Source organism: Mustela nigripes, chromosome 1 (genome assembly GCF_022355385.1).
Source record: "Mustela nigripes isolate SB6536 chromosome 1, MUSNIG.SB6536, whole genome shotgun sequence".
Classification (NCBI taxonomy): domain Eukaryota; kingdom Metazoa; phylum Chordata; class Mammalia; order Carnivora; family Mustelidae; genus Mustela; species Mustela nigripes.
Window position 1 is genome coordinate 172,249,063 of NC_081557.1, and position 19,006 is coordinate 172,268,068.

The 19,006-nt window shown below is 39.9% G+C and overlaps 1 protein-coding gene across 1 annotated transcript in view; it reads left to right on the forward strand.

The window, feature by feature from the left end:
* The first annotated feature begins 3,097 nt into the window (after positions 1-3,097).
* ENPEP (glutamyl aminopeptidase) overlaps positions 3,098-19,006 on the forward strand; it is an 83,054-nt gene continuing 67,145 nt past the window's right edge. The window contains exons 1-3 of the mRNA XM_059377311.1: positions 3,098-3,979; positions 15,784-15,925; positions 17,956-18,087. Coding sequence (XP_059233294.1) covers positions 3,351-3,979; positions 15,784-15,925; positions 17,956-18,087 — 903 coding nt within the window. The 5' untranslated portion in view covers positions 3,098-3,350. The remainder of the gene's footprint in view (positions 3,980-15,783; positions 15,926-17,955; positions 18,088-19,006) is intronic.

Sequence of the window (19,006 nt, forward strand, 5' to 3'; positions counted from 1 at the left end):
TTGGGTACAAAATAACAACACACATTGTCAAAAGCTCTGGACAGTCAGAGTGTGGTCTAGGATCTATAAAGTACGGCTTTGCGTTCATTCCACAGTCTTGAACCTACTAAGTGCAAACTGACCAGAGGTAGCCTTTTCAACTTAGTTATATCTAATGTAGACTTTTCAACACAGGATTAGCCAATGTAAACTGTTGAATCTGGGTGAGTGCCTACAATAGTTCATTGGTCTCCTTGTAGAAATAGATTCTCTCTCTCTCTTTCTCTCTCTGTCCTCCATCAGTGACTGCCTTGACCTTTGCTGTGGATTAGATTTGGCTTTCAAGATCAAGTGCCTCCTGCCACAGACTCAATATTTCAGTGTCAATGAGAGGAAGGACAGCAAGTACTGCTGTCATGGAATGCAGTGTCATCAAATTATGAAAGCTAGGGGCTTAATATTTAGTAAACACTAGTATGTTGATCCTAGATGTTTTTAATGCACACGTGGGCTCTGCTACACCCACTTATCTGGCTGGCCGATTTACCTCTACAAGGTCAGCTGAGCCCCATCATACTGATACTGATAAGATGTAGTGCCCTTCACTGGGTGTAGCCCTATGGATTGGGACTAAGACGCTGTGCTTAGAGCTGGGACTTAGATTCAAAATTTACATAGATGTGTGCATGTGTGTATACTCACATACTACATACTACACATATTACATACTACATTCACTACATGAATTTAAGGTATTTTATTTCTATCAAAATGGTCACATTTAAATAATGGATTATTTTATAGTGGAATTTTTGGCAGAAGAAGGGAGATATTTTGTAGCAGTTGACCATTCTTAATCCCCTTTAAGTGCACTCTATCCCAAAGGTCTAGTCTTTTATTTTATAAAGGGTCTGAATGAATTATACTAGCAATGATGATTTTAGAGTTTATCTCCCACAAAAATTCTAAGAGATCCATTCTTCTTCTTCGGGAATGTTATTTCTTTCAGAGGAAAGAAGTATAATTTTCCAAATTTTATTTATTAACATTGGCTGTTTGGTTTGAATTCTTTTTATTATCACACTAATATTAACAAATAAAATTCCACATTTTAAAATGACATTTTCAGTCTAGCCACAAGCATAGGGCTGGTGGTAACATTGCTGTCTTTTCTAGTTGAGGTTGAATTTAAGAGTTTCAGGTGTGTTTGTCCTAACTGAGATTATTTTAGAAATTCTTTCAGTTTAACACAGCTTTATGTACATTTTTCCAAATACTTTTCATTTTAGTCATTATGTTGAGATAACTATGATCCACATTTTCCCTTTCATTTAGTGAAATGCCAGGTGATCGTTCCAATAAAGAGCGGCTTTCTAAAGGACTCAAGCCCAGGAATTTGATTCGCCAAAACTAAACATGCTATGATTTTAAAAAGTCTAGGATTTCTTGCTTCAGAATGTGAAATTAGCAAGTATAAGTGAACCTATTGTAATCGAGAGAAGTATATCCCACTTCCCTTCAATTCTATTTTTCTTACTACTCTTTTCAGCGAGAACAATGGAAATGTACAGAGCAAAATGGACTCTTTTGCTTTTAACTCTTTAGTCCCTGCCCTCCCTCCCTGTTTGTTTAACTGGTAATTCAGAATACTTTAAGGTAGCATTTCTGAGTGTTCCATAGAACACAAGTCTCACAAAAGTTACCTCATCAAAAATGGTCTCTCATCAACTCAATGTAAAAATTATTCAATAGTCTATCCTGTCTGGAGATTCACAATATACATTACCATCTGGAGGCTCTGAAGGAATGGATGGTAATAAAAGAACATTCTTAATTTTACCTAACCCAGCATTGCCTGGTCAGCAAGTATATCTATTAATACCCATGAAATGTACTTTAGGAAATACTGACAAAGATTTTTATAACTACTTAACCCTTCAATATTTCTCCTCTGCAGAGAATGGAGGCATTGTCAGTAGTTATATGGACATTGGACTCAGATGACTTGGGCACAAACTCCGATTCTGCTATTTGCTGACTGCGTGACCTTGTTCAAGTGCCTTAGCCTCTGTAAATGTCAGTCTTCCCATGTCTAAGATGGGCATCAAAACAGTACCAACCTTACAGAGTGGTTGGGAAGACTGAACTAAAAACTTCTATAATGTACTTAGCACAGTGCCTGGCACATAGAAAGCTCTCAAATTTTTTGATAATTATTATTGAATCATTACTGTTAGAGATGGCCTGGGGTTTACACCTTAGCTACTCATGAACATTCAAGTCACTGCTGTGATTTCTGTCTTGCCCTTGTCATTCAGAGGCAACCAGATTTACACAGATAATAGATCTCCCAACAGGCCAGCTTTCCACATCTGGCATCTGCTGCAAACATGATCTACACATCAAAGTCTAAGGAAGCCAATCTCACTGGGAGGCCAACTGCAGAGATGAGTTTATCTACCCCAGTGTAGTTATTTATCTTCCTTGTGTTCTGTCCTTTCAATCCTTTCCCTTTCTGCCTACTTTTTTTTTTTTTTTTTTTTTTTTTTAATGCTCTTCAGCTCCAGGACCACTTTGGCTAATTTCACGTTCCCTCCCTCTTCCATCCAGACTGAACGGATTCAGAGTCACTTGGCATTGCTTTGCTAATCCAGCAACTCAACAAATATTCACGGACTACCTCAGTGGTCCTTGAATTTTTATGTATACCTTTGCGTGTCCAAGCCCAGGGTATGACTTTGGTAAAGGCAGAGTCTGAATGTTTATGTAACGGGAGGGGAGAAAAACCGAAAAGAAAATACTTGGCTTCCTTGGCTAGCTACCTGATGCAAAGGCTGAAATCTAAGAAGCCCTGTGGTTAATTAAGAGAGAGAGACTGTGCGCACAACAGGAAGGAGCCTCAGACCCAGTGGCAAAGGTTGAGTTTTTCTATGGCAAGCACACTTCTTCCCCGGAATGCTCTCTCCCTGAAAGCTGCTGACAGGGCTTTGGCAAAGTCTCACCCTCCCGCTCCCTGATAAGCTAAGCCCTATTTTATGTTTAACTCACTCCTGAGGAGGAGGGGAGGGGTGGGGATGCGTGGTTTATAAGGAGCTGCGACAGTCTCCTGGTCAGTCCTCTTCCTCCAGCTCAGCCTCCCCTCTGGAGCCCTTATCCCACCCCCTTGTTTCCGTGTCCCTCCTTGAGTGGCGGGTGGGGAACGGGAACGGAGAGGAAAGAGGCAGGGAGCCGGAGTGGGGTGTGGGAAAAAAACAAAAACAGGCTGCCAAGCCAGGGAATTCCTCGCAATTTGAAAAGGAAGTCAGCTGACCTTCATTAGTTAGGTAACTTTAACATCCTTTTATGCGTAATATTTGACTTTGGAGACAAAAATGAACTTTGCGGAGGAAGAAGACGCTAAGAGGTACTGCATTAAAACGAAACATGTGGCCATAATCTGTGTGGTGGTGGTGGCGGTGGGATTAATAGTAGGACTTTCCGTGGGCTTGACCAGGTGCAGCAGCTCCACGGGGGATGCCGGGCAGGGCCCAGCTCCGGTTCCCTCTGAAGCGCCTTCCCCGGAGAGCCCGCCAGAGGACCAAGGGGTCTGCCCTGCCAGAGAAGACGAAAGTGGAGACTGGAAAAACTTCAGGCTGCCGGACTACATCAACCCAGTGCACTACGACTTGGAGGTGAAGCCCCTGCTTGAGGAGGACACGTACACAGGCAGCGTGACCATCTCCATCAACGTGACCAGCCCCACCCGGTACCTGTGGCTGCACCTGCGGGAGACCAGGATCACCCAGCTCCCGGAGCTGAAGAGGTCCTCCGGGGAGCAGGTGCCAGTCAGGCGGTGCTTTGAGTACAAAAAGCAGGAGTATGTGGTGATGGAGGCAGAAGAAGAGCTTGCGCCGGGCAGTGGCGAGGATGCCTACCTCCTGACCTTGAAGTTCGCTGGCTGGCTGAACGGCTCGCTCGTGGGATTTTACAGAACGACGTATGAGGAGGACGGACAGATCAAGTAAATATTCATTTCTGTTTTATTTACCCTCAGCTCACATATTTGCTTTCCATTTCTTTCCCTTTCCACCTTTTAATTGTTTTGGGGTCTGTTATCTAAACCTGGTTTCAATTCTGCCTGTCTGCCTGGGGGACAAAAACTCTTTGCCCTGTGGTATTTTCAAAGCCTATCAGAAAACCTGAATGTACAGAGTGAGCTTCATGGAGTCCAAAGAATCAGCGTAAGTCTTTAATTTCATCAGGAAAAATCATAATGTACTACATCCTGTCAGAACGCTGACACTACTTAACAGAAACTACCTCCGGTTTTTAAAATACATGTGTTTAGTAAATTTCGCTGCCATGGTCCGCCATTATATGACAATGATTTAAAAGTGAACTTTAAAAAAATACATTACACTAGGGCATCTGGGTGGCTCAGTAGGTTAAAGCCTCTGCCTTTAGCTCAGGTCCTGTTCTCAGGGTCCTGGGATCAAGCCCCACATTGGCCTCTCTGCTCAGCAGGGAGCCTGCTTCTCTCATATTCTCTCTCTCTCTCTCTCTTTCTGCCTACTTGTGATCCCTGTCTGTCAAATGAATAAATAAAATCTTTTAAAAAAATTTACACTAAATTTAAGAGAAAGTCAGTAAATGTCCATTGTAATTTTGAGTCTTTTAGTGGAGAAGGGATGTTGAAAGGGTATGCAAAATCCATAGAATTGTCTTTGTGTCTTTATCTAGGAAGGAAGGCAGAAGTCTGCCTTTATCTTGTACAGCCAGAACAATGACCCACACATAAGCTTTTAATAAACACTCATTGAGTTCATACGTTAGTGGCAGCGTATGGATAACTCTTTGGGCTTACTGTCCATCACACAATATGCAACGGTAATGCTAAGCCTTTTGCAACATAAACAATATATCAAGTAAATATATGTCTTTTTGCATTTCTGTGTCTAGCAAAGATGGTTACTTGCCTTGACAATCTATCAGTTGCTATTAGTAGAACTATGTTAAGGCATAAATTCTCTCAATGAATTAAAAAAAAAAAAAACAAAAAAAACAAAAACTTCACTCTGTGGGTGTGGGTCTTGCATCCAGAAGGAAGGCTACACTGAGCTATCAGTGAACTTGAAAGTGCTTTGACCTTTGCTTGTGGATTCTTGACAGGCAAATCATTAAGAACCTTAGTGTTTGGGCACCTGGGTGGCTCAGTCATGAAGCATCTGCTGTTGGCTCAGGTCATGATCCCAGGATCCTAGAATCCAGCTCTGTATCAGGCTCCCTGTTCAGCCGGAAGCCTACTTCTCCTTCTCCCTTTCTCCCTGCCTGTGTTCCCTCTCTTACCGTCTCTCTGTCAAATAAATACAATCTGTTAAAAAAAAAAAAGAGAGAGAGAGAGAGAGAGAGAGACTGAGAGAGAGAGACAGAAGAAATCTTAGTATCACAGTTTAGCAATATGAGTCTGGGGCCAGCTCACTGAATATCCCTTCCCTATGTTGTTTTAAGCATCTTACAGAGCAAAGTAAAGCTTTTGGTCAAAATTCTTCCCATTGTTTGCCAGAGAGACCCAGGGACTAAAATGAAATGTTTAAGTACCCCTATATTACTGTAGGATACACTAACAAACTGAATAGACATGATAGTCTAAAAAAATATTTGAAGGGAACAGGCTCATATACTGTATCTCTATCTTAATATCACTAGCAATAAAACAATCTTCTTTATTGTTGACATACTTTTTTGTGTTTATAAAAATTAAAAATAATAAAAGCATGGAAAGTTATAAAGAAGGAAAATCAAAAGAAACTATAAAGAGAAACTTCACATCCAATGGTAACTTCGGTTACATGTTATTAAGTACTTTTTTAGGCAATCAAATTATAATTATACAATGTCTACGTATTTGTCTATATACCTTTTTGACTTCATATAAGGATTTCCTCTCATTCTGGCACATTTTCAAGAATCTGATTTTAAAAGGCTCTGCGTGGATGCACTATTAATTTTTAAAGACCTATTTCCTAATACTCGATATTTAAATTGCTTTCAGGATTTATTAGAATAAAGGCATCAGAAAAGAACATAGTTGGAATAAACCTTTAAGTATACATCTGTTTACTTCCTTATGTTAGGTTATATTCAATAAAATAGAATTGCTGGGTCAAAGAGTACAAATATATCAAGAAACTTATAACATTTATTTTGTTTACTTCATAAATAGCACACATTCACTCCAGAAAACTTGGAAAACAGAGAAAATTGTATCCCTGAAGTATAATCATTATTAATATTTAGGTAAATATTCTTCCAGTATTTTTTCTGAATACAGATGAAGATGGCATTGTGTTGGACATTGTATCGTATAACATGTTTTTACGATATATCAACACTTTAACATGGTTGGGTAGATGATTTAATGGATACATGATAGTCTATCATATGAATATAATGTACTTTATTCCACTTTTCTATTAAATTTGGACATTTAAGTGTCTCCTACTTTTTTACTTTTTTTATAAACACTTAGGAAAATATAACAACATTCTTATAAAAATATGTATAACATTTTCCAATAATTCTATAGGAAAATTCCTAGGGCATTGGTCCAAACTGCATACATGTGGATGCATGCAATTGTGTTTATGTATACAGGTATACACATATGTATAATATGTGCATGCACCTATATGTGTCTCCAAACTGACTTTCAAAAATATATCCCAAATTACATTTCCACAAATAATGAATAAAAGTGCCCATTTCTCTGAGCTTCACTAAGGATTTAATGAGTTTTTTAAGCATTCCCAATTTGGGAGGGAAAGGCATAATATGAGGAAAAATATCCACCTTCAAGAGATTCTAAAAATTCATTAGTTGAACTGAAGACAAGTCAAAACTTTCAAGTGATTGTTGCAAAGTCTTTAAAATTGTTCCTTAGGTTGAGACAGTAGACACTTCATCTGAGTAAAGCCACCAAAGTATAAAAATTCTATACACTACAGGAAGACTGAAAAATATGGAAGAAGATTTCATTAGTAAATTTCTCTTATGGACTTTACACGTTTAAGAAAGCATTATACACTTAAATATATAGTATTCACTTGACTCTGAATTATTTTACTGTACCAATAAATTTTACCATAAAATACATATACTTGAGAGGTGATCTGAAACGTGGCAGTGCTAATGGCTGGCCAACAAATACCGAGTTACAGCAAGACTCCTGAGGGAGGCGGGCTCAGGTGGGTTCTCCTGGAGGACTGGTCACCCTGAGCTCAGCAGCTGTCCTTGGTAGCAGTTGAGGCTCTCAGGTTACCCAGCACATGGTTAGTGCTGCCCTGTACATGTGGTTTTGAAACAGTTCTGCACATACTCGGTAACCTCATTTAGGCTAAATGGAACGCTTTTTGTTTTTCTTGTTATGAAATATTTTAAGCGTATAAGGAGAGTCCATTGTTCTTCTTCTTTCTTTTTTTTTTGCAAGCCCATAAGTAACATTTTTGACAGTGCAGGGCTGTGGGGGTTCTCATCCCCAATGCCCACGTAAGGATGCAAGAGTGAATTCACTGGGAGCAGCACTTTTCTTTCCTATTACATGGTGAGCTGCATACTATTTGATGCTGATACAATTTAAAATGTCATCATAGCAATACATTTTTAAGCGTGCAGTCAAAGTATATTTTCTGACACTTCTGTCTTATTGTAAAATTCAACTCCAGGGCCGAACATTCATAGTTGCCTATTAGCATCGGGATGTTACCGTTGCAAACACAACACAAACTAAACATGAGTGTGCTCAGTAGTAACCAAAAGTATTTGATTTCTGCAAATACAACCAGGACTTGACCTTGAACTTCAAAGAAGGAGTCAACTCTCTGGGCTTCTTGTCCTCAAAACTTAGAGGCAAGAGGGGAGTTGGAGAAGAAGGTAGGGCCAGGTTAGAGCTCCCTGGCAATGACAGCCATATTGTCTTGTTGGGAACAGAGTTGTACTGAGGCTTAGGATTAGAAAGTCTGAGAAGCTTAGAAGTTACTTTCCCTACTCTGGTCTTTTCCTTATGATCAGAAGAAGCCACTTTTAAAAGGACTGGAAGTTTTGGAGTGTTTTTCTGCCCACCAATATACTCCACACTCTCACTGTGTTCTGTAGTATTTCCAGTTGCTCTCTTCCCAAGCAGAGTTCCCCTCTCCTCACATCTCCAAAGTGAATACGATTTTCTTCTCTTCAAGGGCCAGCATTTCCTTCTCAGTGTTTGGACTACCCTTACACAGCATTTTCCAACTTACTATTCCACAGAGTTCCAGTTATAGGATATTAATAGCTATTGCCAGGAAAAAAAAAAAAAAAAGCAGGGGAGGGATTCTGTGGCCAAATTCATTTGGGCAAAAATATTAAATAAAAAATGTTTCTTTCTTCCTTTCTTTTTTTCTTTTTCTTTCTTTCTATTTTATTTTTTTTAAATGATGGGACTTCTGAGAGACTTTTATGTAATATCCATTCTGAACCTCTAGAGGCTACCATGAATCTCTGGAGTATGCAGTTTCCCAACCATACAAGACTGTGGAATCTTCCATGGTTGGGAGTTGGGCTGTCCCTCTCTTGCTCACTAGCTAGAACAGTGAGTACTTAAATATTGCTGAATGAATGTAGAGAAACATTTTCACATACAGGCTCTCCCATGATTAATGTCCTCTGGTACATGCTGGGGTATGCTACAGAGTCCCAGCCCTTTTCCCATTGAGGAGCCCAATTTCCACCAATAACCTCTCTATCTTCCCACTCAGTCAGGATGGACATTTTTTCCTTGGTTCCTTTTCTCCCCATCTCCTTTAATGGAAGAGGAATTGATAAAATCTTTTTTTTTTTTTTTAACTTTGGGAAGCAGCCTTCATATTTTAAGAACTGAGAATCACTGGAATTAAGAGGAATTATAGGAATTTATAAGAAGGACAGATGTTTTCTAGTTTGGGTTTTCTGGGCGTTTACAGCATTGCTAGGATTGAAGCCAAATTCTGATACAATAGGGGAGTTGCAAAAGGCAAAGGCAAGTAAGAACATAAAAGCAGGTAAAAAGGAAAGGCACTAAATCCAAAAAATAGAGTGAGGATAAGAAATTCGTTTGTAGAAGAGGTTTATATGAAGAGGCTAACTAAATATAACTCTGGAAAACCTGTCAGGGAAAAGAAAGAAAGGATAGCCAATGGCAGGCTTGTAGGAGAAATTAACTGGTGACTAGTTAGGTGGATGGTGAAGGAAAGAGCTAAATCCACGTGTGGGTATATGGGAGATTCTGCAGTGATCCCGGAGAGAGAAGATGGGATCAGGTAGGACGGTGATTTCAGAGCAGTCAGAAGAGGACGCAATGGAGAAAATAGGAAGCAACATGGTCAGGATTTGCAGATTAACTGACTGTGGGAAAGGGGTGTGTTAGTTATGGACATAGAATGGCCCAGATATCGGATCTGATAGCTCACACAGTTACCTGATCCTGGAAATAGAAGAGAAGAACCAAGTTTAGGAGGGAAGATCATGAGTTTGTTGTCAGATGCCTGTCAGGCATCCAGGAAGACACGTCCGGTAGGCATTTGGATAAATAAGTCTGAAGCACAAGGTTAGGGCTTATGAGAAAGATTAGGAGTCAAGTGGTAGCACGGCAGGAGGGAAACCAGTGAGATGATCTTGGTTAATGTTCACATGTAGGGATCTGTATACTCATTGGTGGATTTGAGCTTGACGTTTGAGTTGTATGTCAGTTTATTCATTATATTCTCAGATTGATATGTTGAGTTATCAGTTTAAGAATAGATTTTTTTTTTTTTGTCTTGTTACAACTTGTTGCTGGAAGCTTGGTAATTTCTTTTATTTTGGAAGCAAGGAAAAAAAGGAAATTTAACTTGACCTTGAACGCCTTTTATATTGAAAAAAAAATCAACTGGAAAATAAATTTCAATAATTAAATGGTTCATCCAAACCACCACAGAAATATGCTAGAGTCTGGGGGCACCTGGGTGGCTCAGTCAGTTAAGCATCTGACTCTTGGTTTCAGCTCGGCACTGGGCTCCCCGCTCAGTGGGGCGTCTGCTTCTCCCTTTCCCTCCCCCTCCCCCTTGTTCACACACACATGTTTTCTTTCTCTCTCTGTCTCTGTCAAGTAAATATATCCTTAAAAAAATAAATTGGAGTCTGAATAATCTAGATGGGTTTTCTTGCATCAGTCAGCTCCCCTGCTTAATTCTGGAACCCTTTACTTATCTGCACAGATTCTTAGCAATTGTGGGTGCCTCCCCTCCATCAGATGGCCTTTGTTTAAGGTTTTCACCCAGACCTTGCCCTTTCTTTTGCTGGCTTAAGTTACTAAATTGCTGAACATAGCCCGAGAGTCTTCACTGGAAACAGTGCACCAGATGATTTATGAGGTAATCAAGTAATTCTTTTTAAAGTTGACTCAGAGTGAACTTGGTCTGTGACTCGCATCCTCACCTCCTCTTTCTCCAGCTTTCTCTAAAGTCACCTTGAATTGATGTGCTCAGAGAAGTCAGAGGGATTTCTTTTTGTAAATTAATAAGCTACACAGAATTGTATTTTTAATGTACTGGGTTTAGTAAGTGACTTATTAACATGACATAGGGAGGCCCCTATGGAAAAATGGTTGAGCTCAGCACATTTGCCTGGGATTATAATTATTCAGGACATGCTCAGGAGTCGTTCCTGAACATGCTGTGCTCTCAGCCAGGCTTTTCCCATTACTTTGCAGCACAACGCATCCAATTCTAAAAAGAAAGACGTTTTAATCGCCAAATAAAACCTCCCCAAAGAAGTTATGTTCTAAAGTTGTTTTGCATCTCATATACTTTGTTTTAAAATTTGTAAATGTTTGGAAAACTTCAGTAACTTTGGGTAGAATTTAGGATATAGAAATAGGGGCTTTTGAGTTATACAGGAGTTTGTGAGAAAAAAATCACAAGTTACCATTGAAAGATGTTATTATATTGCCAATGGTATTTACACACTGAGTGCTTTTGTTACAGTACAGCTACTCCTGTTTAATGGATGAATTTTGGAGTCTGTTCATTGTGGAACATGTATTCACAGAAAGCATAGTTAGCCTTCTGAAGTCAAAGAAAACTGATGAGATGTATCCTAATCCTAGCATGTAAATGTGAAGGGAATTTCAAATATATTCCTAGGTGCGGTCTACCCCTTCTCACCCCCACATAACCCTGGGAAGAGGCCAGATGTACTCTGGTAACCAGGTTTGATAGATCAGGACACTAAGAATCAGTATGTTTTGTGACTGGCACAAGATCACATTTTAAAGAGCTGAAGTAGGTTTGGAATCTAGGGATTTTTACTCTAAAAAGAGGGTTTTCCCTAGGGCATCTGGGTGGCTCAGTTGTTTAAGCATCTGACTCTTGATTTCAGCTCAGATCATGATCTCTGGGGGGGATTCCAGGGCGGAACCCCACATTGGACTTCCTGCTCAGTGGAGAGTCTGCTTCTCCCTCTGCCTCTTTGCCAACCCCCTCCCCCTGGTGTAGTATCTCTCTCAGATAAATGAATAAAATCTTTAAAAATGAAAAAAGAAGAGGGTTTTCCCCTCTTTCCCCCTCAAATCATATTGGCTCTGCACTCTTAAAAACAAACAAACAAAAACAACAGTACATATGTGATAACCCTTCTGATAACATATGTTGAATGGAACTTTACCTACATCAATCACTGTAATTGAGCAGGACTTGGTGTGATTAACGTTCACTGACAGGACCACCAAGATGGACCAAACCCATGACACAGACACAACACCAACACCGTTCTGTTGCATAAAGACAGTTTCCAAGATACTTTAATTTAGGGAGGCAATTTTTGTGTACAATCAAGCACAACCTCTTTTTAAAGAGCTAAGGTGAGGAACCATTGAAAGTTCTCTCTGTTGGGTACTTGGGGGTATGAACTTTAGCACAGAGCAGAGACTGAAACAGAGCATCTGGAAACCTACCAGTGGCTCTTGCTTTGGAAAGTGGACTCCACTCCCTCCTCACCCTGACCCTCCACCCTCTCTCTCAACCTCTCTGACTTGTATGTATGCGTGCGCGTGCAAACACACACACACACACACACACACACACACACACACACACACACTCCTATTCCCAAATTAGTTAGCTGGCTTATTTCCGAAGTGTGACTAAACTGAAACAGTCTTGCAGAGAGTGATTTTTCCTTTTCTTCTGCCTCTGGAAGAAACCAGAAGCCAGAAGAATTCAGAAGAAAAGGCAGCTGACTAAACATCAGGCTGGAGCTTGCTGGAGCTTGTTGTAAAACCTTAGTACCCTGGGAAAGCGTGCAGGTTTCTTTGTATCCTATGTGTTTGAGATTCTCTACAATCTGCACGGTGTTAGAAACTTAACCGACTAAGCTGTTATCATCACAAAAACTAATCAGTAATGACTCTATGGAAGAATAAATTCTCGAGGCTCTTCTGGATCAGTTATCTTGAAAGAATTTCAAACTTACAGAAAAATTACAAGAATAGTACAAAGAACTCCTAGAAACATTTTACTCAGATTCACCAATTGTTAACATTTTGTCCCACTTCCCCTCGCACCCCAGGCCTCTGTCTCTTTGTCTCTTTCTCCCTTTAGAGTATTGGACACATGATTTCCCTTTACATCTGAACATTCTGTATGTATTTCTTAAGTACAGGGACATTCTCCAACGTAAGCCCGGTGCAGTTATCAGAATCACAAAATTTAACATTGATAATCATATAATTATCTAATCCACAGTTATAATCAAATATCATCAATTAACCCGAAAATGCCCTTCTGAGCTGTTTTTTCTCAGTCCAGGATCCAGCCTGGATTCAAGCATTGCACTTCAGGTTATGCCTTTTTTAGATTCCTGCAAACTGGAACAGTCCCTTAGCCTATCTTTGCCTTTCACAGCCCTGATATTTTTGAAAAGTACAGGCCAGTTATTTTGAGAATGCTCCTCAATTTTAGTTTATCTGACTTTCCTCATGATTTAAAAATGCAAGTTAAGCAGTTTTTGTCCGAAATGTCACAGAAGTGGTGCCGGGTCCCTCTCAGGAAATCCTATCAGGAGGCAGATGACGTTGGTTTGTTCTGTGATTAGTGATGCTGTCATTGATCATTTGCTTCAGATGGTGCCTGACATTTTCTCCACTGCAAAGTTACAGTTTTTCTCGTTTTAAGTAATTTTTAGAGACATTCTTTGAAACCACTCAGATACTCCTTTCTTCATCAAACTGTCACCCTCTTGTTTTGGTATCCACTAATGATTTTTCTAAAGCCACCATTCCTCCTAAAATCACTAATAGGCAATCTACTGTTTAAAAAAAAAAAAAAGGAAAAAATACCCACCAGCTTTCCTTTCCTCCCCCCACCCCCCAATATACATAACAGAACAAGGATTCATGGCTTCTTATTTTAGTCAGTGGGTTATAATTTTATTATTTATTTTGACATTCTAATTTCCCCAGATTTGACCTAGTCCACTCGAGCAGGCTTCTGTGTCCTTTGACTTGTTCCTATGATTCTTTGATAACTTCCTTCCTTTGGGGTAAAGCAAGATGTTCCAGGATCATCTTTGGACTTTTCCTGACTCATCACTGGAATTGGCCATTCCTCTAAGGAGTCTGGTTCCTTTTAGTAGAGAGTGGTATTTAGAAATCATCATCTGGGAATTCGATGTGCTCATTTGCTACAAGCTTGTCAGTGCTGCTAGTTCTGCTCAGCAGACAGAACTAGGAAATATATGTCTCAGTTTGGATTTTTATAGCCATCTACCTATATCTACATGAAAAATCGTTGCATTTACACCAAACCCACAATTATAATTCAATACCAAGGGTACATTCTAGTCTTTCCCTTTTACAGGGTTGTAACTCTTTCCCCATTATCTTCATTTTTTTTTTTCATTTGCTCAAGCTTAGAATACAGAAAAGGTTGTTTCTGAATTGCTAACTATACCACTGCAAAATACCACTTACTTGCTACAACTTAATGTTCATTTACAATGTTTTTTTGGTAGAATTTATATATGTTAAACACACAAATCTAATGGACACAATTCAATGAATTTTGACAAATGCATACATCTTAGTTACCCACAACCCTTATAAGATATAGATGTTTTTTCAGTCATCCCAGCAAGTTCCTTCCCTCAGTCAATTGTCTCCCAAAAGTCAACCACTTTTCTGGTTTTAATTTTTACAGATTAGGTTTCTTGGCTGAGCTTTTAGCAAGTAATTTTTATATCTAGGGAGTTTTGTTTTTTAAGAAATTAAAAAATATTTTAAGTTCTTATAGATGGATGTTGACCTATGGCATATTATTTCCCAGATAAATTAATGTATATAATACATTCTTGAACCAAAATGAAATACAGACGCTTACCATGGCCCCTGCTGACCAGCTAAACTCTCCTGTGGCCCCAGTCCCTCTGGTTCACTGGACTTCAGCCACGCTGGACACCTTTCAGGTCTTCAACCATATTTTCTTTTCCATTCTAGCAACTGGGCCTTTGCTGTTCTCTGTTAGAATACATTTTTCTTATGCTTACCCTGTATGTTTTTTTTCTTATCATTCAAATCTCAGCAAAGCATTACCTACTCCTAGAGATTGTGCCTGAATCTTTTACCTAATGGTGCTCACAATTTTTCCTAGGTTCTTCTCTGTCGCTTCCCCTGTTTTATTTTCCATATATCTCTCATCACTCTCCTGAAGTGTTTATTTAGTCTTTGTTATTTCTTCAGCCCGTAGGATAATGCCTGGCAAATGTGTTTGTGTGTGTGGTGTTAGGGCGGGGGAGGGGTATGGGAGGAAAGGTTTCAGTAAGAATTGGACTAAGGAAAGATCTAATGATTTAGCTCGGTATTCTTTTTCATATACCCGAAGGACAAAATATTTTCCTCATTCAGATTGTTAATGAACATGTCAACATTGCTTTCTTTGTTTGCTGTTGCAAACACCTTCTTTCTTCCCTAATTTTTACTTTGCTTACTCTTCTAATGAGCAGATAGACAACAGCTTACAGTGATATAATCAAGTGTAAAAATATATGTTCTTTTATTTTTCTGAGCAGTTACTCAGAAAAGAATATTTCCACTTTGAAATGTTGGAAACATTAAACATCAACATGTTAATTTACATGGGCGTTTGTCTAGTTAGAGCCATTAAAAAAAAATGCTGTCTCTTTTCAAAAGCAGGTTTTTAGTCTGGCCAAAGTTTGTTACACCTGGGAGATTACTCAGAGCTTTTCGTTTGCATGGAAATGAAATTGGAATTTGTCGCTGGTGCAACATAAATAAGAAAGAATGTGTCATGAGGGACAAGAGCTGGGGATTCTGGAAGACACTCCTCTGCTCTGTGACAGGACACAGCTGTTCCCTCTCACAAGGACAATTAGAAACAAGTCCTTGAGTTTGGCTTTGCGCTTATCTACTTGTTGCTCAATGGCTTTCGGGTGGAAAGAGTGATAGCTCCTAATTGGACTTATTTTTGTTTATCTACGTTTCACAGATTTTTAATTATGGCACCAAAATAGTAAATGAGTCATACAAAAGATTGCAAGCAGTTTCCAGACATTCATTTCTTTGTTAACCTGAAAATTCCAAAAAGACCGTGACAACTATTTGATTGTTTTCTGGATGGAAGGTCATTTTAAGAAATGCAGTATGATCACATAGTGGTTATAATTATATGCAGTTGTAATCACACAGTTGACTTTTTGTATAGGAATAGAAACACAGGGGCTGTCAGAAGAGGTGACATGTATTTTGTTTGTGTGTTTGTTTCTAAGGAGCATAGCGGCCACTGATCACGAACCAACAGATGCCAGAAAATCCTTCCCTTGTTTTGATGAGCCCAACAAAAAGGCAACTTACACAATATCCATTATCCACCCCAAAGAATATCAGGCAGTTTCAAATATGCCAGTGGAGGTAAGCCCTTTATATATTTTTTTGTTCATGCAGATTGTCTATTTATAGTATCAGGTAAGTTATCTTCTTTTGCTATGAAAGAACCCACTGAATTCTAAAATTAAATGTGCTCTCACAGTTCATGTAGAGGCCTGAAAACGCACTTTGGCAATCTCCCTTCTTTGATTTCTAAAAATCTTTAACCTCGCATATCATAGGTCAAAAAGCCATGGTTGGGCTCCAAACAAGAATAAATATAGTAGACACTCCTCAGATGGGCTGTGCTTAACTGAATGAATCCCCTAGTTCTGACAGACTAATAACCAACTCAATGAATGAGAGGCTTTAAAATATTCCTGGACCTGGTCATTCTTCCTGCTTTTCATTTGAATATAAGCCCAGTGTTTAAGATAGAGCTACTGCAAAAACCTATTGGAGGACAGAATCCAAGTCCAGGACAACCCATGCCCATAGATTTTCTAGTAAACGAGTACTGCTCATGAAACGTTAACAAAAAATAGGGTCCAGCAATTTCTGTCTATATAATTGCTGTCATAAGGCTTTTTCTCCTATTACCCTCAATCACAGAATGAGTAATGCAGCCAACTGAAGTGTCTTTACCTAAAGATGAGGGTTATTGTACCTTATATCTATAATAAATGCACATATATTGACATGTAAAAAGGTTGGGCTCATCTTTAGATACAATGTCATCTACCTAATACCAGAAAAACACTTTGCCTAAGTTGTATCTCCGGTCTTTCTGATCTGCTGTCTGAAATGTCATCATTGACATTAATCCCTTTTAATGGTAAATATTCCTCCAAAAAGCAAGAACCAAATAAAGCAAACCAAAGCTTTGAGAGGGTTAAAAAGTAAATCATTGGCAGCTATCTGCACCTCCCAATGTGAATTCGTTTATCAGTTTGTTTTCTTCTGGTGTTGGTCACCCAACCCATTGAGTTTTGACTGGAGAAGAAAGAGGAGAGGATAAACTTCAAGTCTGACCCACTAATCTAGAAGACTGGGTCAGGGTAAAAGGCCCTTTGAATGTTCCATCTGGAAGGAGGAGGGCGGAGGGGAGGAGAGAGGATGCAAACCTTCCCAGCCTCTGCTTTAGACCTCCCAGATGACCTTTGCGTTTCGCAGAGTGTATTTCCTCCCCCATCACTCATTCCAGACAGTAGTCCTGGTAGAAGGAGAATATTCTAGGTCATTAGGAGATCAAAATTGACACTGCTAGTTCTTACTGTAGAGTAACTTTGCTGACGCTTGCACGCTTCTCTCCCAGCACTTGCCCTCACAGGCTTACTTGTCAAAGAGCACTGATTCTAGTCCAGCCTTCCTCACGTAATTCCCAAAGAAGGCTTCCCAGCTTCCCCCAGTGGGGACTTATTATGTGGCTGCAGGGCCCACGGAAGTATTGAAACAATGGTAGCAGGAGTTGGGCAAGTATCCATGGATAGAGTTGGACTGGTGATTGGTGGCAAGGAAGGCAGTGCTGGCATGGACAGCAAACTGGACAGGTGGAATCAGTAGTGACATCAAGGAATGAAATCCTTTTCTCTGTCCGTGGTAACCAAGGCGGTGACTTTAGTGATGATGATACCTTGGGTCTTTGATGGAGATCCCAGCGATGGAAAAGAGAACCCACCATCCTGCTATGGCTGGCACAGTGACTGCCCTCCCTTGCTCCCTGGGAGCATGAGCCTTTTCTTCATTGATGGAGCTGATCTCCCCTCAAATTTTGGTCAGGATTATGGTCAGGATCATGTATTAATGCAGAAAGACAAACTCCTGCATCACAGTCAAAGTTCTGTACTTCCTTGGGAAACCTCATATAGCACAAAGCCGAATCACTCTTTCACAGGACTAAAAATAAATGCCTTTTCCTTCGGTCTTTTTCTTTTATCACCATTCAGGAGTAAGAAGAAATGTTATCCCTAAGCTCTGACAGACAGACTGAAAAGCCAGATTTGGAGAAATAATTTGTTTGTTGAGTACGTGATTGATCTTTTGATCAACAAAAGGTGATCTTTTGTTTTTAATAGAAAGAAGAGTCGATGGACAATAGATGGACTAGAACAACTTTCAGGAAGTCCGTCCCTATGAGCACTTACCTGGTGTGCTTTGCTGTACATCAGTTTGACCGTGTTGAGAGACTGTCAAAGCGGGGAATACCTGTGAGTCCCATTATACTTTTTAAGATTTCCTACCTATGCATTTGTGGTTAATTGTCTGGTTTTTGAACAGTTTTTCTCCTCACATAACAGACGGGGAAAGCCCATTAGTTCTCGGGATCCGTGAGCCTGATGATAGATACACTGAATAATCCAGAACACTGTAAGCCAAAAGGACATGTGTGAAAAGTAAACAAACATGACCAGCATAGGAATGACTAGTTTGAGATTATTTTGAAAAGAAAATTCACTATTAAAAACAAAGAAAGCTCCCAAGTACATCAGCACAAATATATTAAATTATTTGAGTGTGCCCAATTTAGTGAAGTGGTTGAGTATGTGTGTTTGGGTGGGTCATGGTTGGAGACCAGCGAGACAAGAGGAGACTGTAGGAAGATGAGTACCCTTCAGAGTCTGTAATGCCATTCCTACATGTAATTCAAAATAAGACAACAACAAATTGTCAAAAAATATTTTTTAAAGTGTGAGAGATAAAAAAGCTTTTTAAAATCAAGATGACTAGGATGCCTGGGTGGCTCAGTTGGTTAAGTGTCTGCCTTCAACTCGGGTCCTGATCTCAGGGTCCTGGAATTGAGCCCCACATAGCAGGGAGTCTGCTTCTCCCTCTGCCCCTTCTCCTCCACTTGCTCCTCCACCCCACTTGTGCTCTCTGGCATGTGCACATGTGCTCGCTCTCTCTCTCTCAAAAAATAAATAAAATCTTGGAGCACCTGAGTGGCTTAGTGGGTTAGTGGCTCAGTGGGTTAAAGCCTCTGCCTTCGGCTCGGGTCATGATCCCAGGGTCCTGGGATCAAGTCCCGCATCGGGCTCTCTGCTCAGCAGGGATCCTGCTTCCTTCTCTCTCTCTGCCTGCCTCTCTGCCTACTTGTGACCTCTCTCTCTCTCTCTGTCAAATAAATAA